This window comes from Dufourea novaeangliae, unplaced genomic scaffold (assembly GCF_001272555.1).
Source record: "Dufourea novaeangliae isolate 0120121106 unplaced genomic scaffold, ASM127255v1 scaffold7, whole genome shotgun sequence".
NCBI lineage: Eukaryota > Metazoa > Arthropoda > Insecta > Hymenoptera > Halictidae > Dufourea > Dufourea novaeangliae.
Window position 1 is genome coordinate 2,245,936 of NW_015373896.1, and position 26,713 is coordinate 2,272,648.

Sequence of the window (26,713 nt, forward strand, 5' to 3'; positions counted from 1 at the left end):
CTCCTTTCCGTTTCGCTAAAAATATCCTTAATTACGACGTGTTGCCACGTTGTTCGATTCTTTATCATGGAATCTTCGTCCCGTTAAATTGCACGGAACGTTGAAACTATTTCTGAATGTATTACACGGATGTTATCACTTAACGCGATGATTCATTCCACTTGGGAACATGTATTATCATTACTGGGCATTTAATTGGAAAGGAATTTCGTTTATCGAAACTTCTGAGGAAGGTTAAAAAGTTGTAGAATGATTATTGTTTTTCTCATAAAAACTGTGAGAACGTTATCTTTCAAATGGTATTGTTTTGTTATTTTGTACTTGAAATGTTTCGAACGGATGGTGTTCGGAGGAATGACCGTTGAATATAGTGAGAATTATCGTTCTTCTGAAAACGGCTTGATTTGTACAAAAGGCACAAACAAATTGTTCGTAGCACCGATGCTAGAATTATAGAAGATATTTTTAGAATCTTAGATATTTAGAAAGATATAGATTATTAGAAAATATTAAGAAAAAAGAACCATTGATTTTTTGACAGTACTACATAGGGATACTCTTTTAAATGTGGTAAGACTTTTTATTCGACCGTAGAAACATCTCGTCGAAGAATGTTTTACAACGCTCTTTCATGTTTGCTTGTTTACAAATTACCTTTGCATGTCATGCGCGTAGTAATAAATACATACTTTATTCGAATCGTCGGATAATCACATTGGTCGTTATTTCTAACAGTTAAAAAAATATATGTACAAAAGTATTTACACGGAAAAAACGAGCGCTGCTCACGCCAATAATGTAATCGATAGAAAAATAAAAACAACTGTATGTTTACAAGCAGAGTGAGGGAGGTTACTTCACGAAGCGCGCGGTGTATAAATTGGGACACAAGAAGGAAATGAATTGTTTAATGAAAGTATTAATTGTTTCATTAAAAACAAGTCACGTCTTATTCTCGTAGAACGATTAGGTAAAATGGAAATACAGAATGCCTCCATGCGTACACTGCACTTTCAAAAGGGCACTCGTATCACACGAGAAGAGTGATTTTACAATAAATTACCGATTAAACACGAGTTTCGAACTTTTCATGTGACTGAAAATATGAAATTACATTAATAAATTTCAAATCGTTTTCGCGTATCGAAAAGAAATCTATAAAAACAATACGCCATGGTAAAGAACTTACACATTACAAATGAAATTATGATATCCTAGATGGACGCATTCGAACGAAACATTTTATCTTTGACGTGAATGAAGGAAAGTCTATAATCATCCGTGTGTTCGAAGACTACGTTATGAAATTCACGAGCACCTTTGGTCGCAATGATTTTTTTTGTGACTTTTAGCACGGACAATAATCGTACGGATGGACATTCATTCAATAAACGTTCGCCTTCTGTCACGATCCCGGAACAGTTTACGTCAATAAATATCTTGAACTAGCTACCTTTTCTTTACCGAACACGGTACATTGTACATTTAACATACAGTTGAAAAACATCATTATCATCATTCGCATGCACCGATATAAATAAAGTATCATATCTGTTTTGATTATCTCTCGAATCGCTATACATCAATTTCTCGCTTGCAGAAAATTACTCTTCCGAGGAGAGAGACAGAGAGAAAAAAAATTAGCCAATCGAATTCTCAGCTTTTGTTTAAATTAATGGTATTCAAGTACGCAAACTTCAACGGTATATTCGATTACGTAAATTTGAATTGGAGTACTTCCAATTGGAACGAAATGGTCGAAATTATACGTACTCCAAATTGTCGCAGAGTACTCGAAAATATAAGTACTTTCAATTGGATCAAAGTATTCAACGGCACAAGTGCTCCAAGGTTTAAGTACTTACAACCAGAATAGCGTAGCTCGAAGGATACGAGTACTTAAGATTCTGACCGAGTTCCTGAAATAGTAAAACACTTGAAATCCAGATCAACGTACATATGGTAGTTCGAAGTACTCAAAGTTCGAGCGAAGTAATTGGTTCTTTAAGAATTCGAAATGCTTAATGACCACGTTTTCTTTTTTCTCGAGTACTCGTACAGCTTTACAATCTTCTCAACGACTAATTTTTTTTCCGCTTCATACATTCAAAATGGCTACCGCACACGCGAGTGGCTTTATCACTGATTGTTTCATCGTACTTTCAACTGGATCGTCGTGCATCACTCAGGACAGCGTCTTCAAAGTGTAATCGTTTTAAAAACATCTTCGCTTATGTACAATACAAACGTTCTAACCAATTAAATAATATGATATTTAGTAATTGTAATATCGACTCTTTACTTAGGACCACAATTCCATAGAGAGTGGCATCTTTACAGATTGAAAAACGCTGATGTATGGTATTTTCGCGGCATAGCCGCGTTGCACAGAAAATCGATCGTGCAAAATCGTTCTCGGTTTCCATGTAAAAAGACGCTATTAAAATTCTCATTCTTCTCGTACAACGAAGTCGCGTTCTCACTTGGCCGGGCAATCGAGCTCGGACGCGTGACTGCAAACTCGATGACCGTTTGAGTAAGCTTTGAGGTATTTTCGCACAGAATTACAGCCGTCGGACTGCGCATCTCGTCAGTTCTTTGGTCTCTCGGGTTCTCTTTGGTTTATCTTCCTGTTCCTCCGTGTTCACTTAGGTACCTAATATCTCACTTTCACACATGATTCGTCGGCCACCGTGAATCACCGTGACCAAAGACAGGTTGATCCGTTCAGTGTCAGTATCGCGATAAGGATCACAGACTGGTTTCCTCGACAGAGTCGGTTCTCTGAAGCTTTCGGTGCTCGTCCATGCCCACGAAGTAGGTCGTCACGTATCCCTTTGGTTTTACGTATGTTTCTCCTCGAAGGTGGCACTTGACGCCCTGTTGCTCCAGGACGGCTGCGGTTTCCGCGGTAACCTGCATGGACAACAACGCGAAACAAACACGTTTCAGTGACGAAAGTAATCTTGGATATGGTAATGAAGACAATGTGTTTATTACCGATATGTTTTATCAAACCGTGTAACTGTGCTAGTAATATGATGCTTTGTATCTATATGCGCATACATATGCATACAGATGACAATTAATTATCTTCTTGTAAAATAGAGAGCATTATAATATACATATGGTTAACAGTTCGACGTCAAACGGACCTGTATCTTTCCCGGGACACCTGTTGTGTCCATCCGCGACGCCATATTCACAGCGTCCCCCCAAATATCATACAACGGCTTCTGAGCACCCACTACGCCTGCTGTGACCTCTCCATGAGATATTCCAATTCTCAATCTGAAATGTCACGTTTTGTCCTTTGTGAATACACTAGTTTTCAAGTACCAGTTCAGTTGCAGGTGTGGAACAGTACCTGTAGGGTTTCTTTGTACGAAAGGGTCTATTATGCAGCCTGTCAAGAACTGCTATCATTTCAGCGGCAAACTGAGCCATCACTTTGACCACGTTGTCGCCAAAATTTTCATCGCTTTCCGCACTGTGCATTGAATCCCGTCGACTGGCTTCTAATCCGCAGGCTGCCATGTACGTGGTGCCTTTAGAAATTATAATATCCGATATAACATTCATTAATATGTAATGGAGGTCTGGGTTAGGTAAATGCTGGCGAATTATCCCAATAACTTTTGGTTTGAGGTTATCTTAGCGTCCCATTACTTACCAGCAATCTTGATCTTCTCGATTCGACAAACGAACTGCGATTCGAACAATAATTTATCGAATTCACAGATGATTTCATTGAGATCTACCAGAATGTTACTCTCATCAATGCTCACATCCGTTAATGAAGCAAACATGACTGCTACATTGTTATGTGCTTCATGATATGGCTCGTTTTCTTCGATTCGGTTCATGTTCAAATAGAAGTCCGCTATAAAACGACAGATGAGATAGAATACGTTTTAATGATCGTTTCGTGTATTATTTATAATACTGCTTAACATACCAACGTGTTCTGGCAAGATATTGCGAAGCAAAAGTTTATTCGCGTTCCTCGTATGAAACGCCTCGTCCTGTTCCTTCGTTAGCTGACGTTTCCAAAGGTAATCTAGCCTACTCAAGTACTCCGCCTAAATGGATTACCATGGAAGTTAACAGGAATATATAAATGTAATCGTTCAGCTACTTTCTAATTCGGGATAGCTCACCTGACGATCAATGAGGTGCAAAGAAAATGTAAGAAAAACTACGCTTAAAATGTGTGCCAGTCTCGGTTCTAAGTGTGGATTCCACCTTTCTCCAGACTGTGGAGGACAAAACAGCAAATGAAAAGAAAGGATTGCTAATACTAATCCACACTAATTGAAAAGATTAAGCACTAGAGGTGACGGAATCATTACCTGGAACAAATTCGAACGATGTATCCAAACAGTGATCGAATAAAATGCCACTACAGCGATGCCTATTACTAGCTTTAGGAGATAATGGACTCTCAGAAACAAAAAACTCGTTAGGATTGCCAAGGAGCAGGTTTGCGTCATTTGCTAAAAAAAAAAAACAACAGCAATCAATTCAATTGGTATTAAGAAGATTGTTCTATAGTCTCTGCGTAACGTCGACTGAAAGGAAATCTACAGCAACCAAGTACCTACTAAATTATCTTACCCAAGGTGTAGCCACGCACTCGAGCTGAGCAGCACCGGGTTCTACTACGCTGGACGTTACGTTATTACTCGCAAGATCGTTCACGTTCTTGCATTCGAACTGAAATTACAGAGTATAATAATTTATTCTAATCCATACGATTATTTCGTTATTATCGTTCGCTTACAATCATATCAAACATGGCACACGCGGCTAACATGATCGTTATGACCAAGTAGAGAATGGTCCTAAGATAAGCGCTCCACACCACCTGAAATATGACATAAAGATTTATTAGACCGGATTGGAAGCAAATCGAGTGGAAAGTAGAACACGATATTGACCTTCACGCTGCTGTGATAAAGAAAACACAATATTTTGTTACGTGGATGGGGAATCTGGCCCTCATGCTCGCCGTGTGGATCCTTGTATCGGTTCCACGCGAAATGCATCCAGGCGATTGGCATCAAAACGATTAGGAACAGCATCGCCACCGAATAGGTGATCGCTGTGCCCACGTGCCACCTGGAAAATTAATTAACCGTTCTAAAGACTCTGTGTGTCTTATGATCGTAGGCGGATTACTGACCAGTCGGTCTTACGAAGAGAACATACTCGGAGTAAGAAAGCGTAGGTACCAAATAAATGAGTCCCATAAAGATTAGAACAAAACCGGCGGAGCAGATGTAAAATTTGAAAAGTGGATCGGGTTCCTTTAGAAACGGTATCTCCCAGCTCCATTGACGAAACGTTAACAGTAATGGGTTTATGTGTTTCCATCTGCACCATTGTCTGAAACGAACATGTAAATAATTATTAAAATAATTAATGTTACTGTAGTGCTAATATAAGCTCCCTCCATTCCTTGTTCCATTTTGTTTCTGTCAGTTCTCCCGACTCTAGCAAAGCTACATAGTTCCCCTAGTTCAACGCTGTTCATAGATGAGGTATCCCCTAAGCGGTTATATCCCCTTTTGTATACAATTTAATGGAAGAAGGGGAACAGATATAGAATGCAGGATCTATCGAAGGACGAGTGGGCAAATTAATCTGAAGATGGGATCGGGGGGCTAAATAAGCCGGAGTGGGGGAATTAATAGAAACCAAAGTATGGTAATATTCTCGACGAAATGAATCTAATTACGCGATCTTGTATCATTCTGTACACACGTTCTCTTTATATAGGATGCATATAAAAACAGAGCGAAGGAAGTAACTCAAGCTCCCAGGCTTATGTCGGACAGTGGTGCTCTACTCTGACCAAGTTGACCACACCTTGCTTTACATTCAGTGTTCTCGAGATCACTCGCCCTCCTGTTTCCACTACTATCGCCCACATTCGGTCAATAATAGATATCATACGTGTAGAGAGGGAGTATAATCCCATGAAAGACACCTATCATCCGTGATCAACAGTGTCGTACCGGAACCAATTCGTTACTTACTCCCACTTGGTGAGTGGCATTTGCTTAATGGCATCCTCCATCTCGGCGTCCGCGGCTTTCAGCATCAGATGATAATCCTTCAGACATGAATCCATAAAGTGTGTTCGCCGTCTGTAAGTGCCGGCCAGCACGTCAACATGATTATTTATAGTAGTGGTCAGCCGTCTGCTGTTTCTAGAGCCGGAGTTGACGCTGCTGGACCGTACGTTGTAGAATCTCACGTAATGTGTGTTCGCCACCGGTGGGGAATCCGGAGCCATGACCGTCAAGGTGTTCTCGCTGTTCTGCAACAAGGTTCGCCTGTCAACGACGCGAAACCCTCAACGGAAGTTCGTTCGAACGGTCACACGACTTTGATCAGTGGCGTAGGAACAGCCTGTACAACACCCTCGTTCAATGGGGGGGTGCAATAGCCTCTCTTTCGAATGTATGATATTTCCTTATTGGCTTCCTACGCCACTGGGAGATACGCACCTGCGTAGGCAGTGGCTCGTCGGGGCACGAAGGTGTGATCAGGTAGCTACGGATCCCGTATTTCTTCAGAATCTCGTCGTTCAAGGACTCGACCGGCACGCAATCGTACTCGGTCGCGTCCACGAGATCCAACGTCTGTTGCGTAACGTGCACCTTACCGGGTTTCCCCGTTTGCTCCATTTTATTGGCTATAACCACGTCGCGTGACCAAACATCGTACTGCCATTTGTTCGTGCCCAGAATACCAGATATTATGTTCCCCGAATGGACCCCTATCCGCATGTTCACCTCCACGCCGCTCTCCCGGCGTACCCTGGCTCTCACCTCTTTGATGATCTTTATCATGTCCAGTCCTGTAACCACGATGACACAGATTTTAGTTTCTATTTAAAGAAGCCGTTTCATAACGATCACTTTAGAGGTTAAGTGGATCGGAGGAAAGTTCCAAGGAACCGTACCTAGATCCACGCAGCTTTTCGCGTGTTGAGAATTCGGTGTGGGCACACCGCTCACGCAGTAATAACAATCACCCAAGAACTTGATCCGCAGGACATTGTGCCTCTCGGATGCCTCGTCGAAGCTACCAAACAGATCGTTCAGCGTTTCTACCAGCTTTCGAACCGGCAAGGTCACGGTCAGTCCGGAAAAATTCACCACGTCCGCGTACAAAATGCTCACGTTGTTGTGTGTCTCGACGCACATATCACTGTAAACGATAATATTCTTTTGTCAACGATGTTCGTGCTCTCTTGGGCAGAAAATGTGAAACAGAGGATATGTATACCTACTTGTGGGGTCGTCCTTTGGGCGGAGGCTTCTTGTGCTCCTCAATGAACTTGATTATGTCACGGAAATCTTTTTTAATCTTCGCGGCTATATGCTGCGGCAATATACTCCGCGTCAGTTGCTCCTGCAAAATGTTCGTCGATAATTTCCACGGATAAGTTCGCGGAGTTATCGCGGGAAGTATATTTATCGGATCGGAGAACGTACTTCCTGATCTTTCTCGTAATTCAATCTCAGCGTCGACTCGACGCATTTCCGACGATCGAGGAAGGACCGCCTGATCACAACCTCGTTCATGAACCTGAAGTACAATCCTAGGCCATTCACGCAAATAAAATATATCGTGTCTGTGATTATCTGGAAAAGTCAGAAATAGAAAAGGATTGCGATTGCGAGTCAGGATGAGTACACTCCGGGGATGATTAGGGGAATCACGTTTCAAACATGTATATCGTGCATCTAATCCCATCATTTTTTGGTATATCAACATTATTATTTAACGAAATATATAGAATGTCTCATTAACTATAAAAATTACAATCCCTCACATATTAATCTTTCCAAAGCATTCGTTGTAACTCGATTGAGTGGATAATTACAGTCGTGTAACCGCTAAACACTTGTGCTCGAAGTGCTAAGAACCATATTACTTCATTTTCACGGAAACGGTAACATACGCTTAATAGCAATGATTGACTGTTTTTTTTTTTTATCACTTTCGCGTCCTTGGGGTTATGAAACATCCTGGGATAGCGAGAATCACGTTCCTAATCAAGATAAACGGATAATTTTTTTTTTATTAATAAAATCTCAGTTCCGTGTATTTAATTCATCACGTCCCCGCGTATCTCGTACAGGATGATTCAGGGTTGTGTAACGTGAATGATAAACATGTTTCGATATAAATTAATTTCTAAATACACCTAACACTTTCTTGTATATCCAGAATCTACCTTACAAAGTGATCATTTGTGGAATTATTTATCCGTGCTACCCAGATAACACATTACGCCTTGAAGACGCCTATTTTACGGTTATTTTAGATATGAGGCGCCTTTAAGCCGTCTTCCAGGCGTCATGTGCTATCTGGATAATTATACCACTGTATTATTCGACTAAATCCTTTTTATTTCCTTCGTTCGCGAGAGTTCTCGAGCACAGGCATCACGCGGCCGGCGCTATTGAAACAGCCTGTAGACACGCGACATCGTCAAAGTTGACCCTGACACATTGACACCCGACGTGGCCACCCAGCCCCGTCGACGATAAACCTATTTGACTAGGTGATCCCCGTAATTATCTTAAACGGCGTATTATCGCTTCTTATCCATTATTTATTCGGCCGGAAATTCACGCGAATGGAAGTAAATGCCCGTGGGCATCGGCGGTTTACCTTGGCGGCGTAATCGGACGTGTTGCTGTAAGTGATTAACGAGAGCGTGGCCAGGTAGCATATGGTTGCGGTGATCCCGAGTATGAAAGCGTGCAGATTCTCCGTGAGCGGTAGGAAGACGTAGCAGGCCAGCAGCGCGTGCGTTGCGTACGCCGGTCTAAAAGAAGAAACGCAGTTTGCACGTGTCGAGCGTGTGTTAAGTTCATGGCTACCACCTGGTCGTTAGCGGAAAAGATGAAACACGATCGGCAATTAGCACATGTTAAGGAAAAAAAATGTGGAAAACCAATCGGCCAACACGTACCCTCGCGAGCAAACTCGGCTTGTGCTAGGGAAATAAAGTGTTGTAAGAAAAAGACCAGCTGGGCTGAGATTTACTGAAATATATGCCAAATTAACATTCAGTTAAATTTATCAGGCGGTAGAAGTCCCTTAATTTAGTTTAGTTTAGTTTAGAACGTGATCTCCCGGGAGAGGGGAATTTCGATATTCCCCTCCAAGGCCCAGCTGTAGGAGTCCCTTACCCCTACATTACTTTCATTTCACGACGAGACGTGACCAAACGGGGAGAGGTGGGTAATCCAAAAACGATAAAGATGGTTCCATATGAAGTGTCCCGTTTGACCTTGCCTCTTTGATTACAGCCATTTTTGTCCGCGCGGTAACGTGCTATTGCTTACACACCTTTATAGGAACTACTCGAAACGTATACGAAGTGGAAGGTACAGTCAAATGTATAGTCATATGATCGATCTCATGTATAGACAAACGATCTACTCGATCCCACGATAATACGAGCGAAGTTTCACAAGATTTCATGAAACTTCGGACCGATCGTTCGAGAATTTGCGTGTGGTGAAATCTGAGTAGGATATATATATATATGTATACAAACATACTGAGAGTGAGATAGAATGAAAGCTTATACGATGAGACAGTAAACTTAGCGGAGCTACAAACGGAGACACCTATTTCGCCAGATCGGTACACTCATGAGCAAATTCGGCTTCCACTAGGGGAAAAAGTAACGTAGAAGGGCCTCCTATCACTTGGTAAATTTATTTAAAGTACTGAAATAAATGTTAAAATGCATGTTAACTTGGCATAAATTTCAGAAACTTCCAAAACCAAATGGTAGATGGCCCTTTCCCTTCGCCCCTTTTACCCCTTACGGAAGCGGAGTTTGCTCGTGAGGGTACTAGTAAAGATCCTCGAGGTCAGAACCGTTTTTTTTGTAATTGCCGCCAGAACTTCAGTCCGAATTGTATTTAAAGTGCAAAAATGACGGCACTCAGAGACGATGTGTAATAACAGCACACACACACACACGCGCGATTCTCGTGACCTTTCATCACTATTCTTGTATCCCCCATCCACCACCGAAGTGGGTCCCTCTATATTCGGGTAATAATAGTCACCGTTAACGTCCATCCGCCGCGCGTGGAATGGAAAATCCCCCGTCTACACGGAGTGTTCCTCCCATCGTACGACAGTCCCACGGAGATAGTGATTTACGATGAACGACGACCGGTACATGTATCGTCCCCGAAGTTATCGCGTTCGAAACGTACATCAAATTCTCTTGTGATTGACGCGAGAAACGTTCTAGGAAGTACACCGGTGAGCAAACTATCGGTTTCCGCTAGGGGAAAACGTTTAGTAGACGGAAGGCCTTCTACCATTTAGTTTTGGGAATTACAGAAATTTATGCCAAATTAACAATTGGTTTAACACTTATTCTAGTACTTGAAATAAATTTACTAAGTAGTAGGAAGCATTTTTAAGTGGTCCATGATAAGTGGTCCGTCGATCCTTCGTAATTGGGCTTCTCGTGGAAGCGAGACCTGGCGGGAACCGGGCGAAAAGAACTAGCAAGGACGCGGTCGATAATTAAACGATGGAAGGGGGGCGGCTTGAACAGACGTCTAGGAATCTTCCAGCGCGTGTTATCGGTGCTACCTTATCGGCGGTATGACATCCGTGTAGGTGAGGGTGTAGTACATGGGCACAGCCAGATCGCCGACCACAAGCAGCACCACGATCAGACAGGACAGCATGACCGGCAGATAGTTGTTCCTCGCGATTAGCTTCGAACGGAAGGACAGGGCGATCACCGGGCAGAGCAACGCGCTGCCGACGATGCAGACCACGACGTCCGGCACGCAGTTCTCGATGCTGACCTGGAGAAATGAAAAAAAAAAAAAAAAAAAGACGTTTAGCCGTGTTCGATTACTACTACGGGTCTCCTTGGGTCTATTTTTGCCTACAAGAACACCGCCGCCGTTTGTACACGGTTAATGGCGCGGTCGTTTTTGGTAGACTGGGTGGGCCTCGACGATGATCGTAGACGAAATCACCAGGAGGACACTCCTTGGTCATAGATTAGCGCGGTTAGGATGATCGGCTCTCGTAACAGGGTGGTCCGAAAGTCGTGCGACCACAATCGAATGGAATGGAATTGAATCGTTTTTTCTCGTGAAATTGCAAACTGACTTTTGGTCGACCCTGTATGATTATTGATTAAGAGGTGCACGATGCGGAGAAATGTTTGAATGGGGTGGTGGTAAGACGTTTCCGTGACGATTAGTATGGACGGAAAATTTGGTATCACCGTATTAGCACAAATATTCATAAATTCACGAACATTTTTATAACACTCGTAATATATGTTATTTTTGTTTTTTGATAACTTTAAACGTTAATGCGGTGTACATGTAAATTTCAACTTGATAAAATGTTTGACAGTTACTTTAAATTTAAAATTGTTCAATTTAATTTATGTACATGCATACATATGGTACAATTTATAGGCACGTGTCACGTTATTAATGCAAATCTAAGTAAACGCGAAGCAAATTTTTCGAACTTAATAGTCGAACGAAGTTTTTCACGGGAGCATATTAAATTTCAAATTCAAAAAAAACATTTACGAACTCGGTGAACGGTCGCTAAAAATAGACACACGGATGACACTTTTACGTCCAGGCTAATTTTAACTTAAAAATTCAATAATTCTAAAACTGATCGTATTAAGATATTATTTCTTCTTATATTCAACATAGTTTACTAAGAAAAAAAAAACAAAAAAAACCGCACGATCTTTGTTCTCCGTCACCGTTGTTATCGATCGAGAGGAGTACAGGTGAATGAAAAATGTGTTGTCTCGTTAAGAAAATGGCGAACTGTTAATTGGTACGTCTAGAATTTAAAGTGAATTGACAACGTGCGTTGCGTTAAATCTTGCTTTGCTTACCATTGTGACCAGGATCAAACAATACGTGGTACCAAGCGCCAATTGCAATAGAACGAAGAGCGACAGATAACCATACTGAAGCCTCCTCTGGTAGACCGTGAACAGCTTCTCTAGGCTCTTGTATTTGAACTGTTCCTGAAAGTGAAAGCTCACGTGAGGATTATGTATTCGGCGTGTGACCGTTTGTTTGAACTTTCTACCTAAGTTAACAATGATAATCGCGGCAGAAGCAACACACGTTAACTCCGTTTTCGATTTTTAATCTCATTAGCGTCCTCATCTTTTTATTACGGACCGTTTTCATGAAAGTGTATTGTGCACGAAAATTTCTCCCGAGAGAATTCTCTTCCATCTATATTGCTCTTACGATAAATCGAATCCAAAATATTTACCAATGCTGTTATAATTAGACCGTGAATTTTATGCGTTCGCGTGAAAAATAAACAATTCTTTTTCGGGGCTTTTTTTTTTCTCTCGACGCGTTTATCTTTGTGAGTCACGCGACAATGCCTGGGTGAGGTTTAATGGCAGGTACACGACTTGTGAAAAACATTTGTCCGTTTTACTTTTCGAGATATTACGATTTTTTCGCTTTTCGAATATGTATTTTGAGGCTCCGTGTGCGATGACGCAACCTATCTATATACGCTGCTGCTTGCTTCAACCCTAACCTCTTTTTCAAGGATGCTACGAATATTATCATAATGTAATTATCGTGGATCGATGGACGGCAAAGAAGTGGCAAATTCAGTTTCTGTAAATTACGGGTACAGGCCACTATCGTAATCACCGGCGCCGGTTATCGATCTTTCGTTTAATGAACATAAAGCTGCGTCTACACTCGGCGAACGAGCACTAGCGACATTCATTCGTGCTCGTTCGCTAGGTGTAGAAGCAGCTTAAGAATCTCAATAATCTCCGTTGTTTGTGCCGGTGATTATGAAAGTGGTAAATTGTAAGTAAAAATATCTAAAGAAAACTGAACGTATTACTTATTTGGTGTTACATCGATATAAAATATAAAAATAATAAAATGTCGATATAGAACATTTAATTAACTTAGGCCATTTTCATAATCACCGGCATTTAACACTAGAACTACCAGCATTAAATGTATGCTAAGTTAAATTTTGTAATATATTAATACGTTTAATATATAATGCAATATAGTTTAGCATACTGTAATATAAAGTGTATAAGAAATTAACATAAATTCCGATGAAAGTATCTCTAGGATTTCAACAATTGTAAAATAAAAAATCTGGAATCCGTCATTCTGACGGGTTCGGTAGTTCTAGCGTTACAATCACATGAATCGCTTATGGGTTGCCAGCGACATAACAATATTTTGGAGGTTCACGACAAATAACATAATCCAATAGAAATCTGGTACTTCAAAAGTATCCATTTTGGAATATCATTCATCAATTACATTGAGTCTCCACAATTCGATCTTAAACAATTCGCCGTCAGTGTTCTATTTCCTAGATTGAAGGTTAATGAGGTCCACAATCAACTCGGTGTTGCGTATTACCCATAACGGCCTTGTCCGTTAAAGAGGTGTTGAAGGCAGGGTTTCGTATGTCCAGTTCTCACTCTAGAAACTGCCATTCGCCCGATTGTACACACTTCTCTATCGAACTAGTATTCGAAACGACCGTTCGGTACACGATCGATCGTACGATCCCCGGAACGGTCGATTTAAGTACACATGTACTCGCCGCGTATTGGTTCGAACAAAATCACACGCCAGTCCCCGGCGATTCCTCGGTCCCGCGGATCGATACGGCCCCAGCGCTGAAAGGCGGTCGATCGCCGCGGATCGCCGTTTTGTAACACACCCGTACAACTTTCACCCGTAGGGGGGGGGGATCATTTAAATTTAACGCATGATACGGCAGGTGTGCCCGGCTCGTTAGCTTCCGAGCGGAATCAAAGCCCGTCAAAGGTGGCCTAATAATAGAAGGTTCGGTGACGACGTCCGTGAATAACGGACAATGGCGAACGAGCGGGCAGACGGTCGAGGGGGGCAATCGAATTCGGAATGGAAGGTCTTTTAAACCGGCCTCTGACCAACGAAAATAGCGTTCTATTTGAAAACTGAATCAGCAAGTGGCCGCGCAAGTGCGCTCCACCACCGTCGGTCGTTCCGGGTTAAAATAAAGCCCCCCTCCCCCTCCCAACATACACTCGTGATCGCGCAGATAACGGAGAAGAAGCACACTTTAATATCCGTGATGAATTATCGATTTGGAGGAATTCATGGATTGCTGAGCACACGTGGTTCTTCGACGGAAAAAGTAGATCTCTTCAGGTTCGTTTCTACCGACCCTTTGTCGCGCTTCGGGACAACTTCGAGGTCAAGCGAACACTTGCCGCGGGATAAGTGGAGAGACAAAAGTAAGTTGCAGTTGTACGCGGTAGGGGGCGGCAGCCATCTTTGTTTGGGTTATTGGACTTAGGGAGAAGTAGGAAGAAGTACAGTGGACAATACGATATATAGCGTGGTAGGAAACTTGGGACCTCAACAACAGGATTCATAAACGATACGGTTTGGCGGGTACACAAAACGGATATATTAAATACAGTACCGTTTTCAGACATTTCTAGAACCGATTTGAAAGGAAAAGTAATTTCGAAAGGGGATGCTTTCGATAGAACTGGCCGAGATCTGGGGTCAAGTATCACTTCCCATATCTTTTGTCGGCCCAAATCTCTGTTTATGGCTCCGTTGAGCGTACTGCATTTATATATATATATATATATATATATATATACACCCAACTGCATCGTGTTGTATCCGTGGGTAATAAAAACTTTTAATTGCATTCCGTCGCTCTATATATTTTCCTTGGAAAAAAAGCACTAGGTGTTTCGCGTTGCACGCGAGCCGAATGAAATCGGAGACCGGTCGATTATCATTTTCTGTGAAACGACAAGAACGCCGCGCACACGGTTACGATAACGAGATTCTTTGGCATGGAGACTACGGTAAAATTCCAGTCGTCCGTTCAGCGTGCCATTGCTGCCGGTTGATTGACGACACACCAAACCCGAAGTCCTTCGACGTTTCCCACGCGACGTTTGACACGGAATCGTGTGCAATTCTATTACGACAGTGTTTCCCAATCTTTTTTCGATTATGGCCCACCTCAACGCCTCGAAGATCTCGATGCTCCTCTAGCATAGTAATAAACCAAGTTCTGGAAAAAGTTTAATAGATGCTTCGAATAAAAAAAGGCATGTAGATGAAATTGATGCCAATATGATGACGGATGTCAATGATTTTTCAATTGTTTCCCGAAATATTCAAATTACCCCTCCAGGACCACTGTTTTACGAAAAAAAAATCATGTATCAATCATGCAAACATATGGAAAATCGTAGTGACTTTTCTGGTAGCCCTGTAGACCTTCCACATTTCCCAGTTTAATTTTACGATTGTTGGTATAATTTTCACACAGAGTTTACGAATTCTTCTACAAGAACGACGAGAATGCGTAGCAATGTGTGGGCAGTGTTTGAATTGCAACAGTGTCGGGGCATCGAGTTTTGGTCTAAGCTGTTCACCGGGTTCTATGAAATCGTTCGGAGCTAAAAATACCATGTTGCAGCTATTGCACATCGACGTCGCGCCTTACTCCATTGAACACCGCACCACCGGTATCAACTGGTAATTTAACGGAAGAAAAACATGGTCAGTTGAGGTGGGCAGGAGTTATCGTTTTGGTAAAAATGTAGGGAAAAAAGAACGATCAAAATGTAATTGATACGAAACGATTGGCTGGTAGTGCACGAGGAAAGAATATGGTTTCTTGTTGGTGCGTTTGAGAGGGAAATAAATCAGCGAGGAATGATTATCCTTCGATTTGGCGCGCGAGTATGAGTCACGACCGGTAACGCCGGGTGGTTAAGAAAGTGAAAAAAAAAAAGATAACGATAGAAGTCGTTATTTTGATAACAATGCCAGAAAGCCTTGCGCGTTTCTCTACCTGTCGCCTTTGACAAACATTGTAATCCAATGGATGGGAAGCTATTATTTTTACAAAGCATGTCCACGGAGGAATTACGAGGTAAAAATAAGAAAAAAAAATATAATGGGTTTAACAAAAGTGTTGTAGGTCCCCGAAATGGGTCACTCGTGAGGTGATTTGAGACAAGTTTTTCCTTAACAAAAATGTTATCCAAGGCTTTGTTAACGAGATATTAACGAAAAACTCGGACCAATCAGAGCGCGAGTCTGTCGGCTGAGCTCCCGCGGTAACGTTGATATAACATTGCTAGATCCTATCGAAGATTCACAAAGATAAAATTTCATCATGGATTATACTTTACTTCTTTATTTCTTCAGTTTTATCCTGCAGCATACTCTAAAAAAAATCAATCTGAAAAAACTTTCCTAGAGTTGTCTAAGGTCACTGTGTTACGAATTGTGTTAATAAAATTGGTAAGAATGATAAGCATAAATATTTTCTTTGGTCGTAGAGGTTCATTCAGTTACATTGTGAAAAAGAACCTTGGTTATCCACTTTCTTGTTTTCTCGATTTCTCCGACCAACGTGCGTCAAAAAGCCAATTTCGAGACCAAATATTATTGCAAGTTAATATATATATGTTATCACAACCGGGGCCCACGCATGGCTCAGAAAGATAAATGTCGTATAACCTCAGATCTACCCTCTAATACATCTCAAATCCCAGTTCCAAATAAAACTCTCCTCACGCTGTAAAGTCCCCTTAAAACAAACAACAGGTAAGTATCGTCGTATGAGTCACGAAGATGAATGCATTGAAAAAACCCAAGTGGGAATCACATTATATTTATCCTACGTTTTATATGCTTGCAATTGTATTACCATTAATCTGTAATTACAACAAACCTTCGCATAATATTCACAAAAGTCAATATAATGACAGAAGTTAGAAGAGAATCTAATTCCTATTATTTCCTATATTTCCAATTATGTCTCAAAAATAGGATGTCAAATAAAATTCTCTTAAACTCGTACAGACCTCGGATATATCACAAGTATCGTCGCCTGAGTCATAAAGGTAAATGTAACCAGGAAAATCTCGACCCATATGTCCCGCCACCTATATTTGCAGGTCTATATTCTCCAATACACCTTAAAACACATTTCCAAGAAAAAAATTTTCGAAGTCGTACTTACAGGCCGATCGAAGGCCAACAACAAACATACCGAGGAAACCCACAGGCGAATTATAATACAATTTCCTACTCTACATCCTATTTTTGCAGTTCAGCCGCCCATTGCACTCCAAAAACTAGCTCCGACGTAGTAGTCTATTTAGTACTATTAGTACGTAACCATAGCTAATGTCGACGCAGCGTCCTACACGGAAACAAATTTCAATGTAAATTTTCTTCAAGTCGTCTTGTCCACTTAAATCACGTCAGGTACCGTTGCATAAACCATTTTTTTGAGAAAATTCGAACTCAATATGTCACCTCCTAAACCACAAGCTCCTCCGTTCGCTACACCTCAAAACCCAATCCCAAACATGTCATCTTCTACAATGCCCCTCAAAAAATTACATCCGGTATTATTGCGAGAACCACAAAGGTAAATACTGCGAGAAAAATCGAACCCAATAAGTCACCTCCTACATCCTCAGCACTCCCGTGCCACGCACTTCAAAATCCAATCCCAAACAGGGTTCTTCTAAACCTTTACAGGCTCCCTGAATCACATCAGGCATTGTTACAAGAACCACAAAGATAAATACTTCAGGAAAAACGAACCCAATGTGTCACCTCCTATACCCTCAGCACCTCCGTTCGCTGCACCACAAAATCCAATCTTAAACAGGCTACTTCTAAACCTCGACAGGCGTCGTGAATCACATCCGGTATTGTTGCAAGAATCACAAAGGTAAATACATCGAGAAAAATCGAACCCAACATATACAACACGTCCTACATCCCAAGCCTTATATCCACTACACCTAAAAAACCCAATCGGGGTTCCCCTCAATCTCTACAAGACCCCCCAAAATCACGCACAACAGGTGTATCATCGCATGAGTCACGCAGGAAAATGTCACTAAAAAACCTCCGAGAATCGAATGTAGCATGTCATGTATCACGGTTCCTCCTACCTCCAGCGCCCGTAGCAAACTCGGCCACTCGACGGCACCCACAAAAATCACTCCGAAACAGCGTTAATGGTACATCCAGTCCGTGCGATCCTCACGCAACCGGTATCGTCGGGCACATGGTTCACACGCCAACACAACACACACACACAACTCCAAAATGTATCCTTCGCTGAATACCGCGCGTGACGAACACGCGCGCGCGCGCGACCGACCTTACGTGCGTGTATCCCCGGCGGTCACCGGCGGTCTGATGGAAAATCGGCGGCGGCGTGAATTATGCAGCTGGTCGAGCACGATAAAAGCGCGGCAGTGGCGGCGGCGGCGGTGAACGACGACGTATCGCGGGGTGCGGCGACAGCGCCTCGACCCGGCACCCGCGTCTCGTGGCGGTGTCCTAACGGGGCAGGAGATGGCAACCGACGAAACGACCGTGCGGGGAACCCTTTCGCGCGTGTGTGCGTCTCTCCGCTCAGGGAACCCCCCTTCCTATTTGGCCGTGCGTTTCGCACGGAGGAACCTCCTCCCCCTTCGCCGCGCTGTGCGTCTCCCGCGATGAACCCCCTCCCCCTCGCTGTGCGTCCACGCGAGGAACCCCCTCCTCCTCACTGTGCGTCCACGCGAAGAACCCCCTCCCCCACACTGTGCGTCTCGCGCGTGCGTTTCTCGGGCATGTCCCGAGCTGGAGCTCCGCGGCCCGACCTTTCTGGTCCGGCGAATATTGATCTTCAATCCACCGAACACCGCCGGTCTCTCCTCGCCTCCTTCCCCACCCTGTTTCTTTCCGCTCTTACGGGTACATTTGCAATTATCATAAGGGAATAATGAGGATTGGTCGTCCTCGGGAGTCGATGGTTTCTGGGGATATCGTGGCTTTTTATTGGATTGGCTGCTGGTTTCGTGAGGGACTGATGATAGGGTATTTTGAGTGGTAAGTGGGCAGGTTGATGAAGTCGATGGTACGAAGAGTAGTTTGTACGCGATGATTGGTGTTTTTGAATGTACACTGGCTGAAATTTCTATAAAGTCACCATGTTTTTTGAGGAATTCTTATAATTATTCGATACCACTACTATGTATCTACGATCTTACTACTTATGTAAAAAGCGAATGACTTTATAGAAATTTCAAAGTTTATTTTCTGTTGAATTATATTTGTTTTTTTTTTTTTAAATAAATGTTAGGTATGAAACCGGTGTGTACGCTTTCTTTAATTAATCCCAAAGTGCTACCAAACACAAATTTTTCATTGGTATGGAATAATTATAGGAATTCATAAAAAAACATGGTCACTTTGTAGAAATTTCGGTCAGTGCATTTGGTTATTAGAATGATCGTGAAGTATGGGTTCGGTGACAATTCGGTAGTGTGTGATTTTTGGAGCTTTTAATTAAGACGTTTTATTTTTAAGATGCTATATGACAATCTTTTTATTGATCAATTAGTTGCCTTTTATCTGTAACTATGGCAACCGTGTTGTCGTTTTTCCTGCAATTTGATTTGCACAACTTTCGAAATAAACGGCTGAATTGTGTTATTAATAGACTGCGAGTCTGCGAGTTTTGTGGGTGTATACCGTAATGTACGCGATTGTGTTGAGTTTGGTAGGGTCTAAGTGTGTAGGTTGATGAGGTTGGTAGTATAAATAGTAACGGGATGGTTATTATTTTTGCAGGTATTGGATAATTGGATTGACTGTAGATGAATATTTCGTATAGTGTGGGTCTGGGAACAGGTTGGCATTGTAATTTCTATGATTAGTGTTGTATTATGGAATCTTTTGAGACATTTCTTTTGAATATGGTCTAGGTTCACTTATTTTTGTACGATGATTTGCAATCTAATTTGTATGTATCTGTAGCCAAAGCAACCGTACAGTCGAGTTCCTCGAAATCGAATTTCCATCAATTTCGAAATGGATGGCTTAATTGTGTTATTAATATACTGTGGGGTTTACACGTTTATATCGTAACGTACACGATTATCTAAAGTTCAGTAGAGTTAACGGGTTGGATAAAAATAAGTTGTGAGGTAAATGAAGAAGTTTAAGGTGGTTTAAGAGGTTAAGAAGTAACGGAATTAAGGCGGTTTAAGGGGAAAGAAATAACAGAATTAAAGAGGTTTAAGGAGGTTAAGAAACAAAGTTTAAGAAGGCTTTCGTTTCATTTCCAGTCTGCTGGAATAATAAATGAAGTGAACAAATTTTTGTCTGACTTCAGTTCCTGCAAATTAGTCCATAGAGAACTACGTTTGCATAAATATCCGCAGTCTAGTTGTTGACACGTTAATTGTCGGACGGTTTTCGTACGTTTCACCCACAGTGCAAAGTGAAATCTCAGCTATACGGAGTATACAGGGTGTTCACGAATTATATAAAAAAATTTCTGAAATACAAAACTGCGTCTGAATAAAAAATGCAACGAGATTGAAGGTATTTGGATATGAACTGTTTCTCAATATTTTGGCGTCTAGAATCTACACTGTGGAAATGTGACATATTTTTGGTAACTCCATATACAAGCAGAATATGTTATACGAAAGTATTGAATTGAGGTGTGTTATCGTATTGGCATGTTACTGGCTAACACATTAGCTAGCTAGCATTGCCATGTGAAATTTCGGTTAGGTCTGACTGACGACAGCTAGCTAACACACAGCTGACACATCTTTGCTACCTGTGCTATTTAGTGTAAAATTCCGGTTTTATGTCCCAATATTAATGGTATCATTTTGTATTTTCTGTATTCGAGACTGTAGCATGAAACTTTTTAACACGTCGACTGCCAGACCAGTTCGAGTAATAAATTTCGAAAATTTGCTCGATTTTTGGTACCACAAATACCGGAAAATACACCTCGAATCGATATTACTTGTGCAACACAGAGGTCGGTATGTCTGAAAATATTTAGCATTCCCGCGATTAGAACTATCGATAACGGCTCTCCATCGATAAGTCGTCGCTGCAAAATGTTTTGAACACACGTCGACGATAAGGTTATTTAAAAAAACCGCCGTTTATCCGCTTTTCAACGTTAATTAACTATCGTAACTTATAGACTTTGCTATATACAGAGTGTATTCGAAATCGGGATAGAAATCGAGGTGATTCTTTATGAAGAAAATAAACAAAAAAATATGATAATTTTTTTTTGTACATAAAACTTCGTTTTTGAGAAAATCGAATTTAAATGTCTGGCCTTGCACTATTTCTGTTGGTATGTCTGTTTATTATTGGTCGTTTCTACTTATCGTAAGCGGAAATGCAAGTATTACAAGTGTATCGGATGAATTTTGGCTGTTGATTTTCTCGAAAATGCACCGATATGTATAAACATACCAGTTGTAATGAATTCAAGGATCTACATTGTTTCATAAACATTAATTAATTTCTAAATATTTCTAGAACACTTGAAATTGTATATTTGCAACCAAAAAATCCCTCCCCCCGGCAAAGTGTTTTAATTATTATATGCAGAAATATGTGAACGAACGTGTGAGTGATCGTGCATCAAAATAATTCATTCGAACAAATTTTGTCAAACATCGTCAAATTTTCTGTCTCTTTAAACATTCATAGAAAGTATCCATCTTCGAATCCACACGTTAATTCTAACAAAAAAAAAAAAATCGCCACCACATCACCTGTTGTTCGATAAAATTTCCATCGATAGATTCGAAAAGATTTCCAACCGATCCGATGGATTCGAAACGAGAATCGATATCGTTTCGCTCCCGTGCCGCACGGGATTATACTTCGAAGGACGGACGATAGAGATTGAATAACGATTTTTTTTTCTCTCCTCCATATTGCGGTTATCGAGCGATATTGTTGATACGAGGCTCCGCCATTACGATAAATACAGAACTGTATGTACGGCGTGCACCCGTAAAAACCTCGACTTTTCCTTGTAATCTGGCCATGCGACAGGGAAAAAAACCGCGATATAACATCCCCGAGACTCTTCAAACGGCGAGGTTTCGCGAGCAATCAAGTGTTCGGCTGGTTGATATCGACGATCAATCGCGATTTCTACGGAAACGGTTCGCCGATAGCGGCCGTGCGACTTCTCCGTTTGCGTTCCATCGCGAACGCCCACCGTTCCTCGCGTCCACTTCCTTTCTAACGTCGGCCGCCATAATTCAATTATCAGTCAGGAGTTGGAAATGTTTTTGTAGACCGTGTGAAACACCGGTAAAAAATAAAAAAAAAAAATAAATATGACAGCCGTTTACCCGTGGATTAGAATGACACCGGAACTAACGATAGAGATACATTTGAATTGTATCGATATTTGGTATCGAATAACGATCAATTTCTGATACGAAAACTTCGTTTGTTTTTAAGTAGAAAGTTTCCAGGAGGATCAAGCGAGCATTGAATGTGTTTGCGTCTAATTTACAAGTTAAAGTGAGTAATTTTAATGCGTAATTCACTGGGTGATAAATAATATTTGTGAATGGTAACCAGAACAGTTTGCACGTGATTTGTATGGTAATGCGTTGATAACGATAAAAAAAAGTCTCGAAAAGACTGAGTAAATCCTTAAAACAGACAGAAACAGTTACTTTATTCCCATTTTTGGTAATTATTCTAATAAAAATGGTAAATTTACATAAAAATCGTAACCTAGAGTCAACAATTCGTAATACATACTGTATGTTTCCAGAATAATGAAGTTTAGTATCAGCCCTAACAATTCAGTAAACGTTCTCAGAAACGGACACACACGAAAATAAGCTAGTTTCGATGGTCAAATCACTGTTTTAAATAAGCCCTCCAAATATTCCTTATTTTTTTCACCTCGGTATATTTAACGTTCTACTTTGTAGACATTTCGGTTGTAGAATCTTCTAATAATCTTCAGCGTGGAAAATCAACGACTATTAACACGTTGACTGGCGAAATTTTCGCTCTTAGGTCAAGTGTCATGACAAAACACATCTGTTTATTCAAATGCTTACTATTACATACTACCTACAAACTTCATTAATAATATTTACACTACTACTATTATTAATCTTTCAATAATCCTCGATACATCAATCAAAACATTTCATTACAAATCTAGAATGAAACTTTCTGTTGATTCTTCTTGTTTAATAATGTAAATAAAAAAACTATTTAAAAAAAAAAGAATAAGATCCTTAAGTAAATAAACAAGAAAAGAATAGAAACACAATAGGACATAAATGACTGATCTTTTCGTTCATTTAATTATTGTTTCAATCGTTAAGTAAATAAGATCCATAAGTAAGTAAACAAAAATGGAAATGAATCACCACATGATATAAACATCGATGTTTTCCTGAATAAAAAACATCGATTATACGCACAAGATCGTAAACATTACCGTTTAGGTATCGAACGTTTGTCCGATTTAGTAGCGGCGTCGGTAACCACCAAAAACGGTGGTCAGCCTGTCGATATTAAACCACCCAGATGAATACCGAAGTGGCTCGCAAACAAGTTATCCAGGATTATGTTCGGTTGGCCATAAACTGCTTAGCCGCGTTAGTCATTATCGACGCGATTAAAGCGTTTCCATTTAAAGAATACTTTTTTTTTTCATCGAAAATCGCCGGTAGGATAAAAAGAGCGACCCAAAGGCCGTGTTTTACAGTCGAGGAACGTTCCTTCGGCCATCGAGATCGTGATCGACAGGTGTAAGGATCAATTCCGGTACAAATTGCGAAACAGTTCTCGCTGTTCAAATTTCTTTCGGGTGTAACCTCTTCAGGGACGAATTTATTAAATTTTTTTTTATTCTTCGGTTGTATTCAATTAAAATATATTTATGAATATTAACGACAATCTATTGGTACAATATCCTTTTTTGGATGGTTTGGTTTGTTTCATTAGTAACTTGGAATCTTATAAAATCTTTAATAAATAGGAGCCTAGAAAAATTTATATTTAGGTAGATATTATGATTTTCGTAGATATTACAGAGCGTGAAGCCAAAGAAATGTTTACTTAAGCATGTACACGCTAACGTTTGTAACTCGATACAGTAAAAAGTTTAATAAACGTCACTCAAAGTTTTTTTTTTTTGCTTGGAAGCTCGTAGGAACTGTAATAAATCGGACTTCGTAGAAATCTATATATCATATATTTGCATAGGTGGTATGATTTTCATAGATCTTAACGTGGTATCGTAGAAAAATCGATTTGAACAGTTTTGTTAATATTAAGTTGACTAAAAATCAGAGTTTAATTTTTAATTATATTCTTCATCAGGGAAACTTGCAAATTAATTTAACATCAGTAGTTTACATATATAACAATCAAGCAACACGTATAAGTAGGTATATTCCTTCAATTCGATTTCAACCAAATCTAATTCAACAAATAGTAATATTTATCGAACGAGATTTAATACGTTACCCTAAAATAAAATTTTATTTCTCCATAAACGTTAAACGTATACACGTCTATGTGATTTTGTCACGGGGTCACAACCGACCCATCCATGAACCCCAACAATCCACACCTCAAAAGTAAAACTTAATTAAAACACCAGAAAATAAATTTTCCACGAAACCCGATACTATTCACAGAAAATCTATAAAATTCCAGGAGAACACTTTCTGCACCAATTCTACACGTCGCCATACATCATTATCCCTACCAATTACCCCGCCTCATCAGACTCAACAAGGCCACCCCTAAACCAGACGCGAACCACTTCATTGTCAACATAAAAACTTTCGAATAACGTACAAAAACATAAAAAAAAAACTACCTCGTCACTTTCGTATCGATTCCCAGTAGAAATTCCAACTTTTATAATAGCACTTCTTCTTGAATGAGTAGACACTTCGCAGACAATTACTTAATCTCATTAACGGATTAAAGGTCAGCATGACGTTAATAGATACCGCTGCGTTTCACTACACGTACCATTCGAATATAATTCTGCCCAACTATAATGCAAACAACGGAAAAAGGGAAAAAAAAAAAAAAAAAAAACAGACTCACTCGTAAGTTCGACCAGCTCCACTCGTCGAGACTGCTCGGCGAGACGATCCTTGCGTCGTCCACCATCTGCAACGAGTTCAAGGACGCCCGTGTGACCAGTTCCACGTCCATCCTTCCCCTATGTCGGGTCTCCGAAACGACGTCTTATTATCCGTTCTTGTGTATGTAGTATGTGTACTCGTGGTCACTCACTCGACCGACGTAAAGACGAAGCACGAAGACGGCGACGACCCCATCGCGGCGATTCGATCCATCGCGGCTACGATCCACGGGACGACTGATCGTACGTGGAAAAGTGAGTCACCCCGTAGCCGTTGGCCGGCCGGTCGGCTTGTCCGCCGCGCGGAAGGCTTCGTCTCTCGTACGTCGTCGCCGCGGCCTCTGAAGCCCACTACCGTTAGAGCAACGCTTTATCGTGATAAGGGAAATGGGCCACTCCAGATCACCTCGTTCTCTTCCCCTCCCCGCGGAAAACGCACACACTGGTCACGGTTTTCCGAGCTTTCGGCCCGGAAACGGTCGCGATAAAGGCCCCCCTCTGAAGCGTATCGTACTCTTTGGTTACGATTCGGAAGGTGTTTTTTTCTTTTTTTTGCTAATTTAAATGCTATCTTTCTACAATACGGTTGGTGATTTTTGATGATTCTAACGGTACCTTTGTACAATTTGGATGGTACCGTTTTTGTAATTCGGATGGTGCCTTTTTTTATTCGGATGGTACCTTTCCGCAATTTGGATGGTACCTTTGTACGATTTGGATGGTACCGTTTTTGTAATTCGGATGCTAGTTTTCCTGGATTCGGTTGGTATCTTTCCACGATTCGGATGGTACCTTTTCGCAATTCGGATGGTAACTTTCTACGATTCGGATGGTACCTTTCCGAAATTCCGACGCTACATTTTCACAATTCGGATGGTAGGTACCGTTCTGCCATTCGGTTATTACCATTCCACGAATCAGATGCCACCTCTTCGTGATTCGAAAGATACTTTTCCGTGAAGTTTCGCCTGTCACGGAGATCCCTTTGTGTTTGGCCAGCGCGCTTCCGTCCCCTGATCGTCCTCCACTGGAAGCAAAAGCGAGACGCCTGTGAGTTTTTCCCGTGACGAGGACATTGGTAGCGGGTTTTAATTGCGGAAAGTGTATCCGAGAATGACGTTGGAGATAAGCTTGAGTTAGGTGTAGAGTGGGATTTGGAGGATATAGCTGTTAACGTAATTGTAATTGGATTTCCTTAACTCTGCTACGGTTCTCTAGTCCAGCTAATACAATAAGGGTAGGAAATTGGTCTGTTAAGCGGGGACTACTCTACAGATACCAGGAACAATTCAAAATCTTTCCTTTTTCAACTTTTTCAAGTCCCTGGAAGTTAACCCTTATAGTACCTTATAAGCTTTTCTATTAAAATCACTTCGAGAACGGGCGTCTATATTAGAATACCCTGTTAATACCGGAAATAAAATTCTGTTTCATTCTGATTTTTAATTTTTAATGTCTAAAATTGTGCAATTTGCATAAAAATCCACAGTCTAGTAATCTAATAATTTGATTTCACAATTAGTATAGTTATTGTTTTAACGAGAAATGGACAGCTGATCTGTTACCTTCTTCTTCTTATTCGAAACGTGTTATCTGGACAACGCATTCGCTCGTCGCTATTGTCAGCCAG

At 41.0% G+C, this 26,713-nt stretch overlaps 1 protein-coding gene across 1 annotated transcript; it reads right to left on the reverse strand.

The window, feature by feature from the left end:
* Positions 1–2,609: 2,609 nt before the first annotated feature.
* On the reverse strand, positions 2,610–25,236 carry LOC107192515 (adenylate cyclase type 2-like). Its single transcript, XM_015581798.1, has 20 exons — positions 25,044–25,236; positions 11,948–12,082; positions 10,654–10,874; positions 8,695–8,851; positions 7,509–7,658; positions 7,304–7,425; positions 6,974–7,221; positions 6,516–6,868; positions 6,042–6,325; positions 5,212–5,388; positions 4,941–5,121; positions 4,784–4,867; positions 4,618–4,716; positions 4,353–4,496; positions 4,161–4,256; positions 3,959–4,082; positions 3,674–3,883; positions 3,368–3,548; positions 3,156–3,291; positions 2,610–2,916 (listed from the first exon to the last, which is right to left on the reverse strand). Exons 1-20 carry the CDS (start codon positions 25,152–25,154, stop codon positions 2,752–2,754), a joined length of 3,378 nt encoding a protein of 1,125 aa, XP_015437284.1. The 5' UTR covers positions 25,155–25,236; the 3' UTR covers positions 2,610–2,751.
* Between the last annotated feature and the right edge of the window lie 1,477 nt (positions 25,237–26,713).